Here is a 23,693-nt window from a genome sequence, read left to right as displayed (position 1 = left end):
AGTGATCGGCCTCTGCCCCTGCATGAACCCTGTTGTCTCACTGTGTGGATGCAGATGATGCCAATTGCTCCTGCATAATACCCAGTCACTCACCACACATTGTGGGATGGAGTGTTCGGCAGCCGGCCCAACAAACTACTTCCCGTCATTGACTGGAACTGCTGAGAGGTAGCGGTCTGAAAGGTAAAGTGGCCCATTTAGAAGATGCTGTGTATGGTGGGTGCGGTGGTTCTCTTCTCTGCGCTGACAGTATGTGATCACATATTTTGGTCAATCTGGGGTTTAGAGAGATTTCACAGCCTTCTACCACTGTGGATTCAGTCTGTGGAAGATGCTTTCAGTAGACATAGAGCTGCTGGTACCAAAGATCTCCCTCTGGTGCCCAGTAGCAAGGATTTTATTTTGCAAGAACGGCCTGAGTCTGAGACGCATGCAATGCCTAGGTCCTCCCAGGAATTGTACCCTTTGATAGGGTTATTTGAAATGTTTTCAAAAACTTTAAAAATTGATTCTCTCCTGCCCAATCTTGCTGGGTGCACCAATGGGGCTACATTTCACAAAGATTCTGTGAATAAGGTGGTTATTGCCCCCAGGTGGATTCATTCTGCATCTAGGTTTGCCTTGAGATAAGAGGCTTACACTGCATATACCACACAGTCATCACTGAACAATTTTCATGCTTTGGTCCAGGCTATTTAGGAGCGAGAATATTGTGGCTCGCTGCTTTAAGTGATGGAAAGACAGAAGGAGCCGAATTCAGAAATTGCAGGTGATGGCCTCAATGACGTGACTGTGGTAAATGATGGAGAGACAGATGCAACTGGTTTCAGAAATTGCAGATGATGCCACTAATACTGGATGCATTTGTGGAAAGGGGTTGCAGTTCAGAAGTTCTCCCTACTGAAGCTTCCTTTCCTGGGCCTGAAGCTACTTGGCCTAGAATTTTGGTGCCGGGCGGCGGCATAAAACAGGTTGTTGAGGATCCAAAGTTGATAAAGGCTTTTTGTACTCTTTGTCCTATGACACAATGGAGAAGACATTCGCAGATGTCTCCACAGTCAACTCAATGTTTTAAATTCAGCACAGGTTTGGGTTCATGGGTATGGATCATATTAACGAGAGTCATTCTACCTTTCTGCCTAAGAAGCACTTCCGACTATTCAGAGGGTGGCTTCCTCAGCTGAAGTCTCTCCCTGTGCCAGAGTGTCTACTGGCCTTCACCACTGTTAGGGAGGCTTCTAACTGAAATGATTGTTTCAGTGGTCCAAGATGGCTAGTACCCTTATACCCTCTTCTATTCCCCATGATGCAGCAGTTAAGAGGACGTAGTGGCCTTCTCAGCTTTCAAGCAGTGTTCCAGAAGAGAATTTAACCATGTTTTTCAGACTAGAGAAATTGGATGCATATGGTTCTGCACTGTGGCTTCTCCATGGTTTTGTTCTATCTAGACCTAGATTTCACTCTGTTCTTGCCTCCTGGGATCTGTCCATGGTCCTCTTGGCCCTTACGACAGCTCCTTTTAAGCTTTTGGAATCAGTCGGACTGAAAATATTGACTCTTGAAGAAGTAATACTTTTAACAATTGGATGAACTGGGAGCAATTCTACGTACTGCTCCTCCTAGGAGATTTCTCTATAATGTTTGTCTTTTGCCCCTCCATTCTTTAATCCTAAAATACCATCAAAGTTTCATTTAGTAGGTGAGTTCATGCTTCCCCATCTTCCACCAGATGGTTCTGACCTAGCCCAGTTGGACTAAAACACCCTGGATGTGGATCAAGCTTTTCAGATTTACCTTTCTAGAACTGAATGGTTCTGTTAATTAGATTGCTTTTTGTTTCTCTGGGTCATGGCCACTTGAGCAACAAGCATTCAGTCTTCACATTTAGTGACAGGATTAAGCAAGACTTTTCTTTGGAATATTAATCAGCTACGGTTCCCCTTCCAGTCAAGTGATAGTCTACAAGAGTGACTGTAGTCTAGAGGATGAATGTAAGTGAAAAAGGTTATCTTCTGGAAATTTGCAGTGCATCTCCAAACACATTTATTATTCATAACAGGTCTTTATTACTTCTTCTTTTGGTTCCGCTGCTCCCAGTGTGGTGGTGGGCTCTGATACTGCATCTGTTATGGCCCCTTCTACCACAAGTTAAGTGGTTTATTTTCTCTTTAAAAAGGGGTTAACAGATGGTTACTTTTGTTTAAGGATATCCGTTGTTTAAATGGTTATACTATACACCTTTCTGGGTACATTGCACCGTCTGGTTCTCTCTGTGCTTTTGTACTGGGTGCCTTTTCAGCTTGACATAGCCTAATTTCTCAAGGACTGGGATGAGGAAGAGCGAAAAGGATGTAGTGTCTGATTTGTCTATGGGTAATCCTCATCACAGTCCTCCGACCCCCCTGGTCTTCCCTTGGGGAGTGGGTGCCCGCTGGGCTCAGGGTTTTCTTGAGGGGCATGCAATATTCCGGAAGTGCTGCAAATGAGGAGGGTTTAAGCAGACTTCCCTTAAAAGAGAAGTGATGAACTGTAAAATGTTACTATATTTATGTGCTTGTTAGAACCTTTCTAATGGATGGTGGGATCACATTTATGGAGATAATCAGTAAGTAACCAGGACATTATTCTCATTTAGTAGAGGCTGAAAAACAAACGTTAAATATAAAACATGTGGAACCAGATGGTTTCAGAATTATGCTACACAGGAATCAACCTCATTTGAACTCCACACCATCAGACATTGTCACCAGGAGGCCTACAAAAGGTCTGTACCGTATGCTTTACTATACTTCAAAGCCAGACCAGGAAGGCTGCCGCTTTAGACACGCTCTATGCACATAGACACTCTATGCACAGAAGACAGTTGAAATGAGTTGAATCTATAGTATGTTTTTTTGGCTATTCATTGGCCAAATCGCATTGGTCACTATATTCAGGTCGACCTGATTGGCCTTTGGGTGAACAAACAGAATAATCCTGTTTTTATGCCAGCCTGAAACTGCCCAGAACCTTAATCAGCTCTGAGGAATCCTATATGGTGTAAGATGCGTAACAAGGCACCTAGGGCCAATTTTTAGTTGTCTAGGGATGCTGTAGAAGATCTCAAAAATGATCTAAAAAATGAAATACAGCTACTGAAATCCGCTACTGCAGCACGTGGATACAAAAATGGAACCTCGGATGGGCAGCTCTTTATCTTCAATCAACAAATAGTCCCTGAGAATGTATCACTATTCCCAAAAGTACTCACTCTCATCACTTATTTTCAAACATGTTAAACAAAACAGGTCTATACGAAGGCACTGCAAGCTGCCCTTCAAGTAGTTATGAAACCTTACTTCTCAAATGTATGGTCACCCGCCACAACCAAATGCTCCTTCGGTAATAAACAACAAAACTGCTAAGGGATCCACTTTGATGGTCGAAAGGTTGTTTGATGTTGAGTGGAAGCGGTTGTTAGGGTCGAAGAAATTCTCTGTTTTAGGTTACAACAGTAAGGCATCATAGTCAATATACCACACCATCTGGCCGAAGGTGGGGTTCACCCCTGTAATCGGCAATTTCTGGGGATCTTGCCCAACCCTACTAATTAGAGTCACAATGTCATGCTTCCCCTTCCCTAGCACCAACACTGCTACTTTCCGGGCCTTGTTCAGGAGAGAAAGGCTTAAACTCATTCTCTGATGGGGTTTGTTTGGGCTCTCCGTCAGAAGCACCATGCGGTCACTTCCTAATGCCTCAGAGGAATGAGGGAACAGCGAAGCTGTGTGGCCATCACTGCCCACCCCCAGCAGTACCATATCGAAGCTGCCATTGTTCACCAGCTGCGAGATATCACGGGCATACAGCTCCACGCCCTGGTCGTCCTCCACACACAGGCGCTGGTTCACATGCACTGGCATGGGGTGAATATTCACATATGGGACATGCACGTGCTGGAGCAGATGGTCATGCAAGCTGTGAAAATTGGACTCTGGATCAGTGAGTGGAACACATCTCTCGTCCACCATCCAAAGGTGGGTATATCTCCATGGAAAGGTGTAGTGGTGAGCTGCCAGTCTATGCAACAGGACTACAGGACTGGAGCCACCCGATATGGCTAGATGGAATTTGCCTGAAAGCTTCACATATTTCTCAGCTGTTTCCTGTATGTCCTGAGCTAACTCTGAGATGAGTTCATCGGTCCATCCAGAAACCAGTGTGGAGTCACGGAAGGTTGACTTAAGGGTCCCAAAGTCTTTGGCAGTGTGCTGACGTGCCCCTGCATCCATCAACATCACAGGGTCATCCTGAGCAAATGATATTTCGCTGCCAAGGATTGTAAAATCCAGTGTATTTCCATTCTCCATCCCACCAGGGTACAGGCGTGGTACCTCGTGAGTCAAACTCTCCAGCAGTGGAGTCCAAAACTCCCATGAAGCCAAGAGGTTCTCTGTCGTGATAAAGGACTCTTTTCTGCCATGGAAGATGTTGGCAATGAGGACAGAGTAGGCTTCTCTTTCCTGCATAGGGCGGTACACATGAAAATCAGTTACTGCCTGCCCAAATAGATGGAGATGGGGTGGATGATCTGTAATTTCCTTCCAGCCTTCAGACAGGGCTGGCTTGAAGAGGTTGCGGCTGACCAGGATGGCAGGGTAGCCCAGATCTCCATGTCCAATATGGAAGACAATCTGTTTGGGCTTGCACTGGCTGTTGATTGACTCTCTCTGGATGCAAAAGGCTTGGTGTTTGAAGAGCACCCGGACATATGCTTCCCTCTCGTCCAACGCTTTTCCAGACATCAGGATGAATGGAACACCTTCCCACCTTAGGTTATCAATATGTACCACCACACCTGTGTAAAGGAAGGGAGAGAGGTTGTTATGCTTAAATAGAAGAGAAACCCAAAAAAGAAAGCTGGAGATACTGATCTAAACAAAAAAGGGACACATAACATTTAAGAGGATTAGAGAGACCTTACTTTAATTCAAGGCAGACACCTCACTGTTTAGCTTTCAGCAAGTTCAACAGGATGTACAATGCTGAAAATACTACAGACATCTCTTACCTCAAAATACTCTTCTAGTCCCCATTCTTCAGCGGGGGTGAACCTGCAAACCCACAGCCAGGAAACCATCAGACTGCGGACTAAGAAGTGTAAAAAAGTAAAAACAAGGCCGGAAGCCTTTTCCATGTATGCACTAAGGATCTGGAATGACATTATCCTCCTATGCATCAAAGCATCACTTTTTGTAGATTTATCCCGCTATAATCAAACCAAGAAGTTCAAGTAGACACTCCACTTAGTAACTCTAACATCAGTATAATCCAGGGGTGTCGAACATAGGTCTAACAGGACCAGTTGCACGCCAGATTTTCAGGACAGCAACCAAAATTACACTTTTTTACATTACCATTAGTTATCCTAGTAGCCTGGCATGGAGCCAAGCCTCCTGGACAATGGATTTCCCTGGTATAATAGACCAAATATCTCAAATTATAGATCTACACTTATCACTATGTCATGGAGAGGAGTACTTAAAAAAAATTCATCTGCAGCGTTCGGTGAATCTGAAATTATTTCATTTTCACAAAGTTGAATAACCTACAAGAGAAAACCAGTCAATAAAGACGTCAGTCTCAAACCCAAGAAGTTTATAAACATGTGGGAGTTCTTACTCAATATCTAACGTATAGCATCAACCACAAAATCTCCTACCACCATATCATATAGGTAAGTGGGTGTGTTAACACAATTTAAGAGTAGTCCTTCTGTACTTCCGAATACATACTTTACTTGGCCATATATTTGTAATCGATATTGTGGAATCAATATATGTGCAGGTCAAAATCACTGACATTGACACTGTGACATTGTTAGAAAAACACTCCCACACCGGAAGGGTGGTGGTGTTCTCCCAGACATACACTGTGGTAGCTTGGCTCGAGTGGTCAGGGGTCAGGCACCGTGCTAAGCATACGTCATACCCACACAATAACCATGCGTGCATCCGTTCCAAAAACGACACTACACCTTAAAAATTATACTGAAAATATATCTCTTTATCTTCTTTTCTCTTAGTTGCTGATTAAATAAATAATAATACAATCACAGTACACAAGGCTTTACCTGTGGAAGGGTAAGTCAGATAAATAATACTTCAACGATTCATTAAATAAGGTAGATCATAAATAATCAAGGCATAAATATAAGTGCATTACATAAAAGGCAATTAAATATTATGGGGCAATAAATACTGCGAGACAATAAATACTGTGCGACAATAAATACTGTGAAACAATAAATACTGTGAGGCAATAAATAGGATGAATACAATAAATACAGTGCTCTCAATAAATAATAAAAGCCAACAGTGACACTTGAAAATCAGTTCACATTCCTGAGGTACTATGGGATGATTTGGCCCAATCCCAGCTTGTAGAGTTTTGGAGGACCTGCGGGGTGTACTACCTGGCTTGGACAAGGCTGAGGCCTCAACTGAGGTAGATCAAGGGGGATTCTAGAGATCTGGCTCTCCCACACTACACAACCCCTCTGTATTAGTCTCAGCTCACCCCTGGCACTATCAAGCTGGTTCCAGCACCTCTCTAGCCCCTAGGATGGTCTCTTAGGGCTCCACAGGGCCTTAGGCGCCCTCTATTCCACTTACTGCCCTTTTTATGAAGCTCCGATGCCGCTGGAGTCGTGTCGACGCCGTGAGGCGGCTCCGGTTCGATGTCGGCGGCCTCGGCGCAATGACAGTTCTTGACGACGCCGGTAGGCGGTTCCGGTTCGATGTCGGCGGCCTCAGCTCGATGTCGACCTCCGGTTTGATGACGTCGGGCAGTCTTGGCTTGATGTCGACTTCGGGCGGCTCCGGTTCGATGTCGGCGGCCTCGGCTCGATGTCGACCTCCGGTTCGATGACGTAGGGCAGTCTTGGCTCGATGTCGACTTCGGGCGGCTCCGGATCGATGTCGGCGGCCTCGGCTCGATGTAGACCTCCGGTTCGATGACGTCGGGCAATCTTGGCTCGATGTCGACTTCGGGCGGCTCCGGAGTGCGATCTCCACTCCCGACCTCCGGTGCTCCTTTCCTCGGGTTCCGGCGACTCCGGAGTGCGACCTCCACTCCCGACCTCCGGCACGCTTCACCTCGGTCTCCGGCGACTCCGGAGGGCGGACTTCACTCCCCCGTCGACGCCGCACACTCGACCTCGGGTGACTTCCTCCTCGACCTCTGGTACTCTCCACGACCTCCGTCGGCGCCCTCTCTCGACCTCTGGCGGCTCCGGGTACGACGTCTGCTTTCCAGTCAGCGCCGCTTCTCCACCTCGGGCTCCAGGTCTCCAGGCTTCTCGACGTCGGACTTCAAGAAGTTACCAGTAACCAGGTCAGGAACTTGCTGTTCTTTACTTTTAAGGCCTGTTCCTGCTGTCCAGGTCCTTAAGATGGTTTCTCTTGCTTTCTCCCACACAGGGCTCCAGGCTGGGCTCAGTCAGTAGGGACTAGTATCAAGGGTGGGTTTATGGACCCCACTCCAGGCACAAGTTTCCACCCCTGCTGCCTCACTCCTTCCTCCTTCAGGTTTCTGCTGCTCTCCCTTCACCAGTCAGGTGCCAACTGCCCACTCCAACTGTCAACTCTGACTTAGCTTCCCAACATTCTAAACCGCCTCCAACTGTCACAGGGTTCCAGAATGTTGCAGAAGGTTCTAGTAGGTTCCAGTGATGTCACAGGTGACAATGGGTGGCCACCATTTTGTGCTCCAGGCCCTCAGACAGAAGTTCCAGGGGTAGATAAAATGGCTCCCTGAATCTGCATCAATACTAAAAAGTCTGGTGGTTCCCAAAAAGGAAAAATTCTAACAGGGTTTAAGGCAAAAGTGGGACAAAATAAATAATGATGAGGAGGGACCACCCAAAGGGCTGACAGGTCTAACAGACATACAGCCACCAAGTGGTGTTTTTAATATGCACTCCTTGAATTTACACTAATTTGTTTCCAGAATGTACCTTAAAACTGACACCTTCATGATTTAGCTAGTTTTCTTGTATATTAGTTCTCTAAACAATTATTGACAAAGAACCACTAAGGATTATTTAGGGGGGCTGTTTATGAAGAACAATATTGGCGGGAAGCAGTTTTTGTAGGACCTTGAAATCATGAAAGGGAAGCCATTGTCAATCAGTAACACCTGCATACCTATTAACTACATGAAAATATGTGGGGGGGGGGGGGGGAAATGGGGGTGAGGCTATGTCAGGCTGCAAGATGGCCGCTCCTTGGAGGGCTCTGCTGGCCGGACCTAAAATCTACCACACATCTGAAGGACTGCCTTACACCCTTATCTCGCCTGCACAGGGTCGCCTACCCTTCAGGACCTGCTGCAGCCATCCGCATCCCCCGTTCTCCTGCCAGCTCCATCATCGAGGGGAGGTGAGAAGAGGCCTGTGCGAGCCCTGGAGAGGAGCCGTTGGAGGGCCAGTGTTGCACACGTCATCAGGGAGGCTGGCCTCGCTGCAGATCTACTTGCCGACCCCTACCAGTGGTTACCACTCTCCATGCCCAGTGGCAACTGCTCAGGGGTGCCTGTGGGTCACCGCGGGCCTATCGACTCCATCCTGTGCAGGGCCCCTCCTACTATACGGTCTTTGCAGTGGTCGGGCCACTTCACTGCTGCCAATGGAAGCCTAAGCAGGGCAGCTGTTATTACTCCCGATATTGCCCGACCCTAAGACTGCGGCTGCACGCGGCCCCTTCAGGGGGTCACCCTAAAAGGGCGGCCCTTTAGTGTCATTTGGGCACTACCCCACCCCCTCAGGGAGGAGTCCCCCCTACCTTAGGTGCACTAGGTGCATCGCTTACGGCGCACCGTGGAGGTGGGGAGGGTATTTAGGCCTCCCCGTCCATCCTGGAGTCCTCTTTTGCGCCAGACACGCCGTCATGTTTTGTTGTTCCGAGGAGGCTCTAAGTAAAGTAGCAGGCGGTACTGACTAGGACTTTAAAAGATCAGAGACGGTCAATTAAATTAGACGTTGTGCCCCCTGGCTCGGCCCGTACTGAGCCATAGGTTTCTGGTGCTCCAGCACGGGTGATTGACTTGGCGGATGTGAGGCGGGTGAATTCTGTTGACACCAGCACCCTCCGCCGATCCCCCCTCTTTTCTTAAGGATCTATTGGGGAGGTGGGGGTCAAAGCAGATTGGTTATTGCAGCATTCTACCGTGTCGTCCCCCTGTGTGCAGACCCTTCCTGCCAGATGCTGTAGCTCCGCGGAAGAGTGTTATTCATGAGTGAAATGGTGTCGCTCTCGCAGAGCGGTTTGTGGCTTGGACAATATTTACAGATATTTAAAGGAAACCAACATTGAGACGCAACGCTTATAATTTATTTAAGCCTTGTGGGACTCTTGTGCTAATTGTTTCCATTGTGTCCAGAATTGGTTTACATCAGGGGTCTCCAACCTCTTCTGTAGTGAGAGCTACTTAAGATCAGTGAAAATCGTCGTGAGCTACTAAAGGCGAAGCATCACGCACATTTTTTCGAGGTATGCCCCCCACACCCAGTTTCATTGACTTTAAGTCTAATTTCTTTGGAGCCCATACTGTGGTTTGAGCAAAATACTTAAAGTTCCCTAGAATATATTCTCATGTTTCAAATTTTACTCTAGGGCACATTAAACGCTTAAAAAAAGTCTGCTTTATTTCAATGATTCCATAGTACTCATCCCATCTTTGATTACTAAAACATCACAAGTCACCCTCACATTCAAGCGGTACATGCCATGATGATACGGTCTCTGAAGGGCACTCTCTAGTTGAGCTACAAACAAAGCAGAGAGTGTTGGAAGGGAAAGGAAAACACCTGAATGCTGGTATAAATGGAACAGGAGCTGCGTCCTGACTAGACTGGGCAGCTGAGTATGGGGTTCAGATCCCTGGAAAGAGGAAGATGGAGGCTGGTACTGAAGGTGTCTCAGTATTCCCATATTGAGTTTAATGTTCTCTCAAAAACAATACCTTGGAGCACAGCACTTATTGAACAGCAGGAAAAACAGGGTTTTCCATGTACTTCACAAACACAGCCTTGTGAGTGCCTGCTCCCTGCATCTCACATGCAATGTCATAAGTTTGTTCCCCGTATTTTACATGCAGTCATCCATTTGCTCCCTGCTCTTCACACGCAAAGCATCTTGCCAGCTTGTCCTTGTACTTCAAATGCACAGCCTCATGTATGCCTCCCCGCTTTGCTCATGTACAGCCTCTGTACCTGCACCTCACATTCACTGTCAAGTAAATTTGTTCCCTGCACCTCACATGCACAGTGTCATATTTGCTTGTTTCTTGCACCTCACATGCACAGCTTCATGTGTGCTAGCCCCTCAAAAGTGCAGCTTCTTGAGTGACCCCCCCCCCCCCTGTGGCCCACATTCGCAGTATCAGTGTGTTCCCTACACCTCACTGTTTATCTGTCCCTTCACCTCACATACAGAGCTCCCGCTCTCTGCTGCACTTCAAATGTTCAGCCATCATGTCTGCCTATTTCAGAAGCCAGCACCTCGTGTGCAGAGTGGCATGTCTGCCTCCTCATTTCTCAATACATATATATATATAGATTAGAATGATAATCAGACCAGAAATTGAAAATGAAAGGATGTCTGGATGACAACCAGGCTGATCATAAACAGAAGGATAGCCGATCGACTGTAACACCTGTTGTCACAAGCAGATGTTAACAGCAGAATACCACCCCACCGGGAGCCTTTGACTTAGCTTAATATGAATTCTTTGCATTAAGTAAAAACATTGTTTTAACTGACTCCTTTGTGAACGTAGGAAACATAAGAAGGCATTTGCCATAAACAGTTGTTCCAAAGCAGCAGAGCATTCAACAGACTTGACACTGCACAGCGGCAATACGATATTCTTATTTTGAATACATTAGCATGTTCTTTAACAGCAGAGCATATGTGACAGATTTTTATTTTTTTTAAGGACACCAGATGTGTACTGCAAATTCATTGCTGATGAATGTGCTGAACAAATATAACTGAACCCTTTTGGTTACCATGTTCATCAATATTGCCTTGCCAACAGGCATAAAAGCTAACTCTTAAGAAGGGACTGAGAGGATGTCAGTGGGACGTCATACATATTTTTTAGGGAAGGGGCGTCTAGTATGAGTTCATGAGGTCCAGTATGCTGGGTGTTAGGAATAGCAACAGGTGAAACATACCATGAATCAAAATACAAATTCAATCACTGTCCTGAAAATGTGCCATGGATCCAGGGTTTGAGGAGCAGGTGTGGACACCCATGTTCAAGGTAGATGGGAAGTTACCAAACCCATGCCCTTTTTGCCATTAGAAATGCCAGTGACAAAGGGATCGGCGCACCTTCTGAAGTAAAATGAAAAAACGTCTTTGGAATATTGTGCTCCATCTTCTTGAGTTTACAGAGGTGGGGGAGCAGAGTTCCAAACTCAAAATATTTTTTTACATGCAAGTAGTGATGCGGAACCACCACACAATCACCACGATTTTGTGGCGGTTCTACATCACTACTACATGTAAAAAAAAATTACAAGAGAGGAGGCATGAACTTTCTAATGTGAGAACGCGTCAATTCAAAGAAAAATTTAAATAGATTTTTTTCGATCTAAATTAAGCAAGACAGCATCTTTAAAACGTTCAGTTCCATACCTGTCACGATATTTTTTTTCCTAAATATAAATTACGAGTGCATTATTGATCGCTTCTTCCCCTCCTCACCCTCCCCAAGGCATGCCCTCTTCTCTTTATTGACTGTGGCTCTGGGCAAGAATATTTTTGGCGCCAGGGGCTTAGAAAGACTAAGGCTAAGGCAGGGGCTAACAATTAAATCAGTGGCCAGGGCGCAGCAACTAGATCAGGCCAGGACTTACCTAGAGAAAGACTCGGAGTCGGACTGGAAAAGGCAAGTGGCGCGGGCACCGATATGGCAGTAGCAATTCAATACTGCCTGTGCCACGTCACTTGCACGCCAACAAGCTTTTCGGCCCTGCTGCTCCGCACCTGCAGTGCGCACGTCGCGCAGGATGTAAGCGCTGTGCAGGGCTCCTGAAGGGAGTGGGAGCAGCTTCATTCCAGTAGTGCACACGTTGCGCACAATGAAAAGCACGGTGCCAGGCTTTTGAAGGTAGGGGGAGCAGATGGGCGACGCTACGATGATACAAATAACGTCATCCTCTTCAGCTCACTCCACCCCACCCCAGCAAAGCTCTTAGGCCTATCAGAGCACCCGGTTAAGGTGAGGGCGGGCAACGGCTCTTAAAAAAAGGCCCAAAACATTATAAAGACTATGAAGGGCTAAAAAATTAAAAATGCCATCGCGAGCTACTCACGGGGCTACCGGTAGCTCGCGATCGACCGGTTGGAGAACCCTGGTTTACATTGACGGGATTGAAGCGTTATGTTACTCGCTAATTAATGCACAGGGACATAAGTTTCGAAACACATGTTGTCCTGCCATGCTTCAGATGTTGGTACACATACAGGTGCCCTTAGGGGGCGCGAGGTAAAGATCCACCGCCTTAGCGGACTACCTCTTGGGCCCCTGACGGACTATCACATAGGGTGAAGGGTCAGTTTTGTTTGTGTCCGGCAATGTCTCTTGGCCATGGAGGGAGGTGTTATTTCTCTGTTATTGCCTGCGCGTGTTCAGGTCAGGCTGACCTATGGGATTAGTCCCTTGTGTGGCCATGGGGCGTAGCCTTGCGGCCTGGAGGGTGCCCAGCCGGGCCCTGGGTCGCGGAGAATTGGAGTTGCTTTTCTTCGGGGCAGGCGGCGCTCCCACTGCCCGGGAATGTAGTTTGCTCACTTTCCACTGCAGGGACAAACGGTCGGAATAGTCAAGGGCGTTTATGGATTTTAAGGAGGTGAAGTTGCTCCCCTGTTACACGCTCATAGCTCTGGGCGCTTCTGGCTATGGTGTTGCCCGGGGATACATACAACGCTGCAATCTGAAATGTCCGGCCACCACAGCGCCGCCCGGGGCAACAATATCGTTGACAACGTTTTATTATTATATGCGTTTTATGCATTGTCTGCGATTAAATGCAACCAGAGATCGGAAGCGGAAACAATTTTACAGCGTTTTCAGTTAAGAATTTAGTAAGCCTATTTGGTGTTGTAGCCAGCGTTTTGTGCGTGCCCACGGGCCTCCCAGTTGGTTGTTTAGGACCGCGGACTGCTGTTTTGTGCGGTTGCGATGGGCGGGGCGGACAGTTTACACCGCTGTAGGCACCAGCTGCAATATGGTATTGGGACAAGGTCAAGCAGGTTCAATGTTTTAATCTTTCCTTCTAATCAACATGAGCGCAAGAATCATACCAAGTTGAGCCTGTGTTTTCTTGGACAGTTAAGTTGTGCATCGTTCTTTATATGAAGGTTGCAAGGCTGATAGATTAAGCGACTGCGCGCTTGTGCGCATCGAAGCTCCAAATTTGACCACTCCTTCCTGGTCCTGGTGGTACTAAATAGTCTTTGGGACTTTGGGTTGTCGCTCAGATACGTTCAGCAAGGGCCCGGTAATGCGACAGTTTGCCCTAGCATAACTGCGCAAACGGTTTTCAATGTGTTGCCTCTGTAAGTTATTATCAGTCGCAATTCTCATGATTGACCCGGTAATGAGAATCCACATCCACACCTTCCACAGCATTAGAGCACCTCCCCCTACACCATGCATAGGTGCACTGCCTGGGGGCCGAGACCAGAGTCAATGGACCCAATGGATGCATTTTCAATATGCTATGCAACAAAGCTATAATTGTGGCTTATTTATCTTATGCAACTAATAAGCATTGACAAGGCCAATAGATGGGCCTGTGGGAGGTGTAGTGCTCCTTTTGTTAGATATAGGGCTGCAATGACAGTGCAGCAAACACTAGGCAATGGCATAGGCACAGCTTTCTTTAGGAGGAGTGGGGGCCCCCGACGCGTCCAAGAACACGGCATCCTGAAGGTTTGAGGTCAGGAGTGCATTTACTTGCAATCAACAGCATATGCTGTAGTACTACTAACCGCACCAGGCCGAAATGATTGGGGGCACCTGTTTGGACCGTTTTTTAATTGATACAGTTCAGTTCTTTCATGCCCATTTTGAGGAAGGCTACGGACAGTGCACACACACTCATCCAAATTTCGAATGCTTAGATCCAATATTTGGGGACGTGCTTGCGATACTGTGACACAGTAGCAGCTGACTAATATAATGAAAATAATCTGTGACACTCGCCCACTTCTCATATTGGAGTTTCTGTTTTGAGCTAAAAGAAACCTTTTTTTGGTGGGCAGTTGTAAGAAATGTGAACACGTTTCTCTGCAAATGTCTGCAATAGATTTTACACTTCACCCTCAATAACAAATAAGTTTATGGAAAATGGATTTGAAACAATCTGTGTAGAATTAGGCAAGGTCAGAAGTAGGGCCAGACTTTCCGCAGAACACATGGGGCATTCCTTTAATACCTTGACTGCGGCGAGAATTCCGCCGCGGTGCTGGTGAATTAATGAGTGGGCGGGGTTCAGACGGCCCCTGGCCATCCTCCGCACACGCCCACTGTGACGTTGGATGGCCGGGGGCTGTCCGACGCATGGAAGGCATTAAGGAATAATGGTCAGCTCATTAAGGGCAGAAACCCTCCTGGCGGAAGGCCATGTGTTCTAACCTAAGGTTTGGGTTCTGTCTAGAAGAGATCGGTGGTCTCCCTAGGGGAACCGTTGACCAGGACATTGGCAGGGTAGGTCACAGCTATTCCCCAATCACAGCCTGGCACTGGTATCAAAGCAGCTGCCCCATTTTATTACGATAATGGAAAGCCAGAGTATCATTGTGCCAGATGGGTCAACCTAAGAAGCCATTAGCTGCACCTTCCAAGGTAATGCTCCTATATGCTTTCATAATTTAGTGGCTCAGTGTGCCCTGATGGGTGCAGCCGGTACGTCTTAGACCTGCAGTGCAGTGGCGAAGTCATCCGCATCTGGTGCCAAGGGCCCCGTCCAAGCCAAGGGTTCAGATCCCTGAAGCATGGGCAATGGCACCTTTCATTGACCAGGCAAATTCCACTGGTTTACCCTTCATTTGGTTAGAGGCAGAGATGGGAAGGGGCATTTCCTGCGACCTGTGCCCCAGATAAGTGGATAGACAACAAGTCAGTTTCCAAAGGCAGGTGTGAGTCTCCCCAACCACCCCTATCTTCACCCAGGCTCTGAATAATGGAATAGAATTTACTTTCGCAGGCCTGGGCAAGCAATTGTAATTAAATTCAAATTCAGTCGCAGCTTCAACCAGCTGAGCTCTCATTGAGTTTCACAGGCTGAGGGGTTGTTACTGCCATGCAAATGTTTCCTAGTCCGGTACAGGGAGAGGCAGACTTTGGGGCTGGTTAGTATACCTTCAAGGTGTCTCTGAGGGTCTGATGTGTCTTTCTGCGCAGTGCTTGTAGAACGTCACGTACCATTAAGGGCATGCTACTACTACAGTTGTCCCAAAGTTTTTGGGTCAAACTGGGTCGGAGCAGTAATTAAAGAAAGCACAATTAGGCTACAATGGATTAAAGAACATTTGGCATTCCCAGTATACGAGAAAGGGCAGGTATTGATACATATTGTTCCCCTCCTGCTCCTACTGCCTTGTCTGCTCCCTGGTATAATAGCAGAAGTTTAGGAGGGCAAGACTTCACCTAGGGTGGTGACGGGCTCAATTCAACGGACACATCCAAAATGTTTCACATTTACAAACGTGTGAAATTTTCAGCTGCTTGTGCATAGTTGTATTCATATGCACAGTATATTAATTTAAATAATCGCTGTATTGACTAGTGCGACCAGCGGACATTCATGCACCAAGGCATTTGACTGGGAAAGGAAGTAAGGCGAGCCTGATAACTCTTACTTCTACCTGCATTGGCACATCTTGTCAGGAGTGATTGTCAAAGGTATTGCACTTCAGCCAGGCAATGTTAACACCCATCTACTCCAAGCCGATTGTTTAAGGTCATCCTGGGCCGCATATACACAGCCCAGTATAAGGCCCCTGTGGTTGTCGGTGTCGTGAATCACTAAATTCAACTGAACAGAAGGCGTGACTGTGGTTTACACTAGCAGAAGTTTGGGAGTGCAGGTCTCCACCTAGGGGGATGGCTAGCTGAATTTTATGGGCTAGTCCAAAATGTTTCACAGCAACTGCACGTGGGAGAGCGTCAATTACCTGGGCATAGTTCATTCAGAAACACAGTAACAGATTAATTTAAATAATCACTGTGGTTGCAAGTTGCAAGCGTGAGATTCCCTCAAATGTCTGCAACTGCTCACATGGACAGCAATAAAGCTGCCTGGGAAGTCTGGGTGTAGTCACCACGGATTGAACTGAACAGGCAACAGTCGGTCAGGAAAGGAGGGATGTTGAATTGATTGCCAACTTAGCACTATGACTATTACACAGGAGGATGTAGGGTGATTCAATGGACACAGGTGGTGTGACGGCAACGCAAAACTGTCAGTTTATGCTGGGTAGGAGGTTCCATATCATGTACCAGAAGGGTGCCATGTGGCAAAACCAGTAAATATGTTTGAGATATGTGTGTCTCTGGCTTGACTGCGGTATAGAGCCATTCTCATTTAGAGATGTGCGCCCAGGGGAAAATTGTGCGCTTCGTAAGGTTCTCATGACCAATGCGGTTTGTGGTATCTTTTCAAGGGGAAGAGATATAAGTTACGCACTTAATCTCTTACAAAGTAGCACATTCAGGCGGGAATTTTATTGCAAGTTACAACTGGGAGATGCCCTCATTATGTCAGCAGCTGCGCACATGGCCAGCAGTACGCAGCCTGGGAAGTCTGGGGGTGAATACCACAGATTAAACTGTAAAAGCAAAATTACTGTATGACAGGAGGGATAATGGCAAGTACACGAAGCATGCCTTGCAAATGTCACATATTCCATGGCGGGATAGTCACCAATTGACACTGGAAACCTTAGATTCTAATAGTATCATTGGTAATATACACACACGACTCCGTGGTCTTGTGGGGTATGTAGTCCCACCCTGAATTTTTAAGGTGACTAGAAAGCAAGCTAGATGTGGTTTTGGATTTGTGGAGGGCAATCATTCCAGGGATAACAGAGTGAACTGGGTCTCTAGCTGGATTGAGCTCCATGGGTCACGTGATCGGCCTTACTTAAGCAAGCCTGGAAGGTGGCGTAAGTTGTCAGTCCAAATGGTTACTGTGACTGCAATAGCATGCGCAATGCGAACAGTCCTGTTCGCCATGGTTTATTAAACGCAAAGGTCTGCGCACATGTCTGGACAACTTCCAAAAAGTAGGTGCACTCTGCTCCCAGGGCAGGTTATGGGTTGCTTCAGTTATGCATGAAATACCCCGCCCGCATAGCCATAGTATATAGGCTGGTTGGGGAAGAGGTCTTCTAAGCAAGTGTGCTGCTGTTCCATTAGTTGGGGAAACAGGTGTTAGGGGGCACGAAATGCTAGAAGGATTGCAACCACTGGTTGCAGGAGGTGGGAGCCTACATTAGCTTGAAGGGTAAGATTGTGATGTTTAAGAGTAGAGCTCCCTCCTGGGAGGCCATCACATTCTTGCAGGTCATGTGAGGCAGTGGTACATTCCCAGAGAAGGATAAACCGCTCCATGTGCAAGTTCGCAGAGCAAGGGACGTTGGCTTCATCAGGCAGGGGCTAAGCCGGGCGAACACCAAAGGTTATTTTGACAAAGTTGGGGTGCACCTGGCACAGGTGGGCTTGGATCTGTTCTTACTGGACATGAATGAGGCCCGGAAAATTGCAGGTTGCAGTGAGAAAGGAGCTGTTTTGGTGGGGAGGGGGGGGGGGGCTCTTTAGGCGATGGGGGCCGCCTTCAGAGCTTTGTCAGAGTTACAGGGCGATCTGGAAGCATATGGGTACAGAAGGGTACCTCTGCAAGAGCACAATAGGGGTGCCAGAGCCAAATCCCAGGAGCCTCACGGGAGGATCCTGGAAAAATTACGTTGGCGCCCCGTTCGTCCTTTGGGCGGTTGTGGGCTGAACAACCGGGGACTTGCCTTGCTATGCTCCGCCCTGAAAGGGGCATGAGCAATAAGGGACCAATTGTCATGTGATCCAGTAAGGGGATCACCCCCATAAGCGTAGTGCTGATTGGGTTCTCCACAGTGCTTGGCTCATCAGGCGGGCAAGGCAGCATAGGTTGGTTACAGCTGCCTGCCATTGGATCGTCCGTAAGATAACCCACCATATTGCATACTTTGTATGGAATAAACCTGCAGCAATGTTTTTCCCAAACAAAAGTTGTGTTGTTTATTTATTTATGCATGCATACTCTGTTGTGGTGTGGGTGGGGTGTGTTGCCAATAATGGGACTATGCCCCCAGGGCCGGCCGCGCCATCTTCTGCACTGTTTGAGCGCAGCTGCAAGCCTCGCTGCCGCCTTGGGCTTGCGGCCGAGCCCCTTGGGTGCAGCCTGTGTGCAGATCGGCTTGTCTAGGCCCATGTATGTTAGAAGACAACCAACATCGGAAAAGGGGTGCCGGTCCAATTACGGCTGGATTGTTGTTCAATTGCGGCGGTCTGGTGAGTCCACACTTAATCATTACTCTGCTCTGCATATGCTCTGCCCTCAGGAACCCTGCTATTGTTTGTGCCGGCTCAATGGCTGATTGTTGTTTCAACGTGGCTGGGCACTTTTGTTGTTCCTTTTGGGCCACTTGGGGAGGTACAGGCCTACACCTGCATGCTGCGGCCTGTGGAGGCCTTTACGGATGGCTGGCTGTTTATGGTGTGCCCTGGGCTGTGTGCGGTGATTTTGCGGCCGAGTCTTGCCAGTCGTTGGCTTGGAGGGGCCTCGCAGGGGCTTCTGCTCCCTGCGTGCACACATGGCTGGGACTCCTGACCTGCCCACATGGTTCTCAGGAGACCTCTGGAATACTGCGCTGCTCACACAGCACCCTGTTCTCACTCACTCCAAGCCAAGACCAATTGGGGTAATGGACCTTTGTCTTGGTGGAGGAGCCTGCCCGTGCCCCCGTGTGTGTGCTTCTCCCCAGGGTGTGGCGAAGCTCCGTCGTCCTCAGTTCCAGATCACACCACTCTTTCCCTGACCCCTAGCACCCGAGGATGCAAATTATTCACACAAGACACCTTCACTTGCAACTTTGCACACCTTCAGCCCTCTCCATAGGTGGGACTCTGCCTGCTTGCCATCTGCATCGCCTATCTTGTGGCCCTGGTCATGGGGAAACACAAAGTCAAATCTCTCCTTCAAGTGCAGACAACTCACTTGCCAGGCTGAGCAAGACCAGGGCTCTGTGCCGGCTGTTGATCGCCCAGATGACGATGCTTCTCAGGAGCCAGATCTCAGAGAGCTCCTTCTAGATGTAAAAAAGGAGTTTGAAAACCATGGACTCCAAACTGGATTTACTCACAAGCCATCTAGATCACGGCAAACAAAGTGTTGACAAACTCGAAACCAGACTCGACCAACTGGAAAATTGAGTCTCTGACATTGACGACCTTCAGACAGACTCCAAGGAACATCGGATTCATTTGGAAAAGATACTTAAACTCATCAAAGCCAAAAACGAAGATTCAGAGGCAAGGTCAAGACGCAACTATCTCCAGATCACCAGGATCCGTAATCCATTGCGATTTGTCGAGACCCTGCTCTGTGACCTTTCTGGCGAGGGATTGTTCATGCTTATCATTCGCTTGGCCCTCAGCTGCCCTAATGCATGCCTGCCTGTCCCATAATCGCCTGCCTACTCAACTATAGGGATTGCAATGCGGTCCTGAGGTTGGCAAGGGAGTTGTACAGTATAAGGGCAACAACAATCTATACTGCCTGGATTTTACACTGTCGGTACAGGCGGATCGCCATGACTTCTTGCTGGCCAAGAAAATCCTTCAATCAAACAATATGCCCTCCACTATCCGGCAAAGCTGAGAGTCACCCTGGAGGTCAAACCTCATTTTTTCACGGATGCAAAATCTGCACTGAAATTCGCCAAGCACCCAGTCAAAGGTCTTCGATCCCCCAGGAGATCACCGAATGCCACAGAAGAGACTCAACTTAGTGATGTACTTGTCTATCATTGCCTTCTATGATATCCGTCTATCATTGCCTTCTACCATACCCACAAGCACGGAGGGTCTCTCTTGTTGCCCATAATGGGGTTCCTTCCCTTTGTTCCTCCGGTGTACCCTGTGTTAAACATCATGCTTGTTCCCCTTTCAGGGTAGTTCTTTTGTCACCCTGGCAGGGCAGGGCATCTGGCTGTTCTTGGCAGGGCTGTATGCCTGGTATTTCCACGTCCTCAAGGATGATTCCCACTTTTGTTTTGTTTTAGAAAGGGCTTGCTGGGAGGGGGAGGTGATACGTGCCTCAACCTATTTGAGGGATTGGAGTGGGAGGGGGATAGTTTGTGTCATTTTTGCTGGGTTATTGTTGTGTTGTCTTATTTACCTTTTCCCCTCAGATACTGCCACTCTATCTCCTTTCTTATGTCCACACCTGTTCACCATGCACTGCACTGCCTGCGCCCGTTATATCCATTGTCTCTTCTCTGCAGATAACATGGCCACCCTGAACTGCATTACCTGGAATATACTTGGTCTGAATGACCACCAGAAAGCACGCCTTGTACTCGCCTATCTCAACAGAAACACTATCGACATTTGCTTTTTACAAGGGACACACATGCGTAATCCCTCAGCCCCTGCCCTGCGCTTCTGGTGGTGCGGTGATGTCTACTTCTCCGCATACTCCAACTATACTGGAGGGGGGTGAAGAGGGGAGGGTGTCGATCCTCCTGCAATGAGGGTTATCTAGGCAACCGGCCCAATCCCTTATTGACCCGGAAGGACAATATAATATACTTTTGGGTTCCCTGCACAGAAACTCAGTGACACTAGCTGCCGTGTATGGTCACAACAGAGACAACCCCGAGTTCTTCTCTGGTATTTGGTCTAAGATCGCCGGATTTGGGACCCGTGCCATACTGTGGGGTGGGGACTTTAATGCTGTAATGGACGATTCGCTGGACCAGTTGAGTGCCTCTAGAAGCTTGCATCCCCATGCCACAACAACTCTAAACACGATAGCACAGGATAACTGCTTACAAGATTGTGGCATCTCTCACATCCCCATGCACACAAAGGCTTTTGTCTTTCAGCATTCCACGAGTCTTGGGCTAGGCTGGACTTTTAGTTGGTTCTTGGGATGTCCAGATCTGGACGTACAGAATGTCCCACTTGTCGCGTACGCTCTCAGACCATGCTCGATTATTGCTGACGCTTCAGGTCCATCAGGTGGTACACTGTGCCCTCACATGGTGCTTACCAGCAGGAGCGCTACGTGATGCGACCTTCTGGGAGGACAATTGCAAAGAAATAATAGAATACTTTGCAGACAATAGTGGCTCGGTTGAATCGCCCTTAGTGCTATGAGATGCTTTCAAGGTTGTCATATGGGGTGCTTGTATCTCAAAGCACTCTGGGGTCTTGAAGGATATTCAGGGGTCTCTAACTTGGCTCAAACAGGATATCTGTCCTCAAGAGTTGCAATATTTACACTCCAATGACAAAAACCGTTTGGCCGATATCCATGGCAGGCTGTCGGGAGTTTCAGGTGGAAGCCCTCTGGGAGACTTGCTTCTTGCATCGAGACACACAAGCAAGACGCTATGGAGAAGATGACACGCTGAGCAAAACACTTGCCGGTCTGCTTCGGAAACCACGTGCGTCTAGCTATATAACCGAATTACTCGACTGCAAGTCTAATCCTGTGTCCTCCACACCAGAGCCCATGCGTGTTATGTCCTCCTTCTATGCCCAATGTTATAACGCCACTCCAATACTCGGCATGACCTCAACACCATTCAAATGCTCTGCCTCGACAGAGCTTACCCTGCCTATCGAGACTCCCCCTCTAAGGAGGAGGTCGAACAGGTTATCAGCGCCCTCCCCGGACACAAAGCGCCCAGACTTGAAGGGCTTACAACCACCTTTTACAGGACGTTTGCTTCCCTACAGGAACCACACTTCTTGGAAATTTACCAGGACTCCCAACTACGGCTTATTGCCACCGCTGCTGGAGGCAGTTATCATTACACTCCTGCAATTCGAAAAAACCCTTTCAATCATTAACAATAAAGATTTCGCCAAGGTGCTGGCTAATTGCCTACGGCCCCTCCTGCCCATGATTGCAAGACCTGATCAATCAGGCTTTATCCCAGGTCGTTCTATGTCGCACAACCTCCATACCATTTTTGCGATCATGCACCACCTTGACCCCCAGGTCCCTGCTGTAGCCACTCTATTTGACGCTACCAAAGCATTCGACTCCCTGGAATGGGTATTTCTCTTTCCACTCCTGGTGCGGCTCTGCCTCAGCTCATGTTTTAGTAAACAGATATACCTCCTGTATACACTTCCCACCACCCGACTGCGCCTTTATGGGCTCACTAACCCCTTCCCAGTGACACTGGGCACAAGGCAGGGGTGCCCGCTTGGCACCGCTACTCTTCGCTATAGCGAGGGAACCTCTGGCAGCGAGGCTCCAGCAATGTCATTCTAACAGGGGCATCGGCTTAACTACTAGAAGTCTGGTGGTCTCGATGTACGCATATGATATCACCTTATATGCCTGTAGCTCTAGTGACTACCTTGCCCCGTTAACACAAGAGGTGGTGAAGTTTGGTGATCATTCTGGTATACAAACTGGGCCAACTCCATACTTTTTCACCTCACAGACACCACACCTCCATTCCCCACTAAGTACTCCCTGAAGTGGGTGGACGAGCTGGTGCAGTACCTGGTTATAAGGCTGGCCTGTGATACTGAAGAATTAAGTTGCAAAAACTACGGCCGTGCCATGTCCTGGCTGGAGGACAGAATACCTACATGGTCCAAACTACCGCTAGCCGTATCGTGATTGTGAAGATGGTCAGCCTCCCCAAGAAAACAAGTTACTTACCTGTAACTGTAGTTCTCCAGAATTGGAAACTTTCATAGATTCACATGCCTGAATCATCTGCCGCCTCGACGAAGGGGAATGATTCAGGCATGTGAATCTATGAAAGCTCCAATAATGGAGTAAGCTCCTCTACCTTTTCCTTAATGTCCCCTCCCCCTCACAGCTCAATTCCTCAAGCGTTCATGATCTAACTTAGTGACTCAGGCATGGGCGGGCAGGTAGACGCGAATCTCCTGGGAACTCCTCACACAGGGTGGATTGGGAGCACTAGACATGACGCTGTATGCTCCCAAGCCCAGTTTCGTCACTACTGGCTTTACCCACCCCACACACGGCTGCTGCCATAGATTGCGCAGCTCAATTGCCACTGTTGACTGCACTATAAGCACAATACAAAAATCCCAAGACCAAAATCAATACTGTTGAAAGTGTGCAATGGGACTTGGAGGGTTTGAGGAAGAGAGCTTGGCTGACCATTCTAAAAGCTCCCTCCATTCCAGAAGCCAATAATCCTATGCTACCACCGGTCTTCGACAAGGGTGCTATGCTATTACTCAAGCACACAAACGTGACATCAATCTGTTTTCGAACCTTTACCCTGACGACCAGTACCTCCCACTGTTCGAAACTGCAGCGTCACCATCCCCCAAACTTTGACACTCTGTCAATTACGTGCCACCTGCTGCACTCT

The 23,693-nt window shown here is 47.9% G+C and overlaps 1 protein-coding gene across 3 annotated transcripts in view; it reads right to left on the bottom strand.

The window, feature by feature from the left end:
- Nucleotides 1-282: 282 nt before the first annotated feature.
- H6PD (hexose-6-phosphate dehydrogenase/glucose 1-dehydrogenase) overlaps nt 283-23,693 on the bottom strand; it is a 115,366-nt gene continuing 91,955 nt past the window's right edge. For all 3 annotated transcript variants that reach the window (XM_085609745.1, XM_085609746.1, XM_085609749.1), the window contains exon 5: nt 283-4,837. In XM_085609745.1, the coding sequence (XP_085465871.1) occupies nt 3,486-4,837 (1,352 nt within the window). In that variant the 3' untranslated portion in view covers nt 283-3,485. The remainder of the gene's footprint in view (nt 4,838-23,693) is intronic.

Source organism: Triturus cristatus, chromosome 1_2 (genome assembly GCF_964204655.1).
Source record: "Triturus cristatus chromosome 1_2, aTriCri1.1, whole genome shotgun sequence".
Lineage (NCBI taxonomy): Eukaryota > Metazoa > Chordata > Amphibia > Caudata > Salamandridae > Triturus > Triturus cristatus.
Note: the sequence above shows the minus strand (reverse complement) of the source record. Positions and strands in the feature narration are given on the sequence as shown.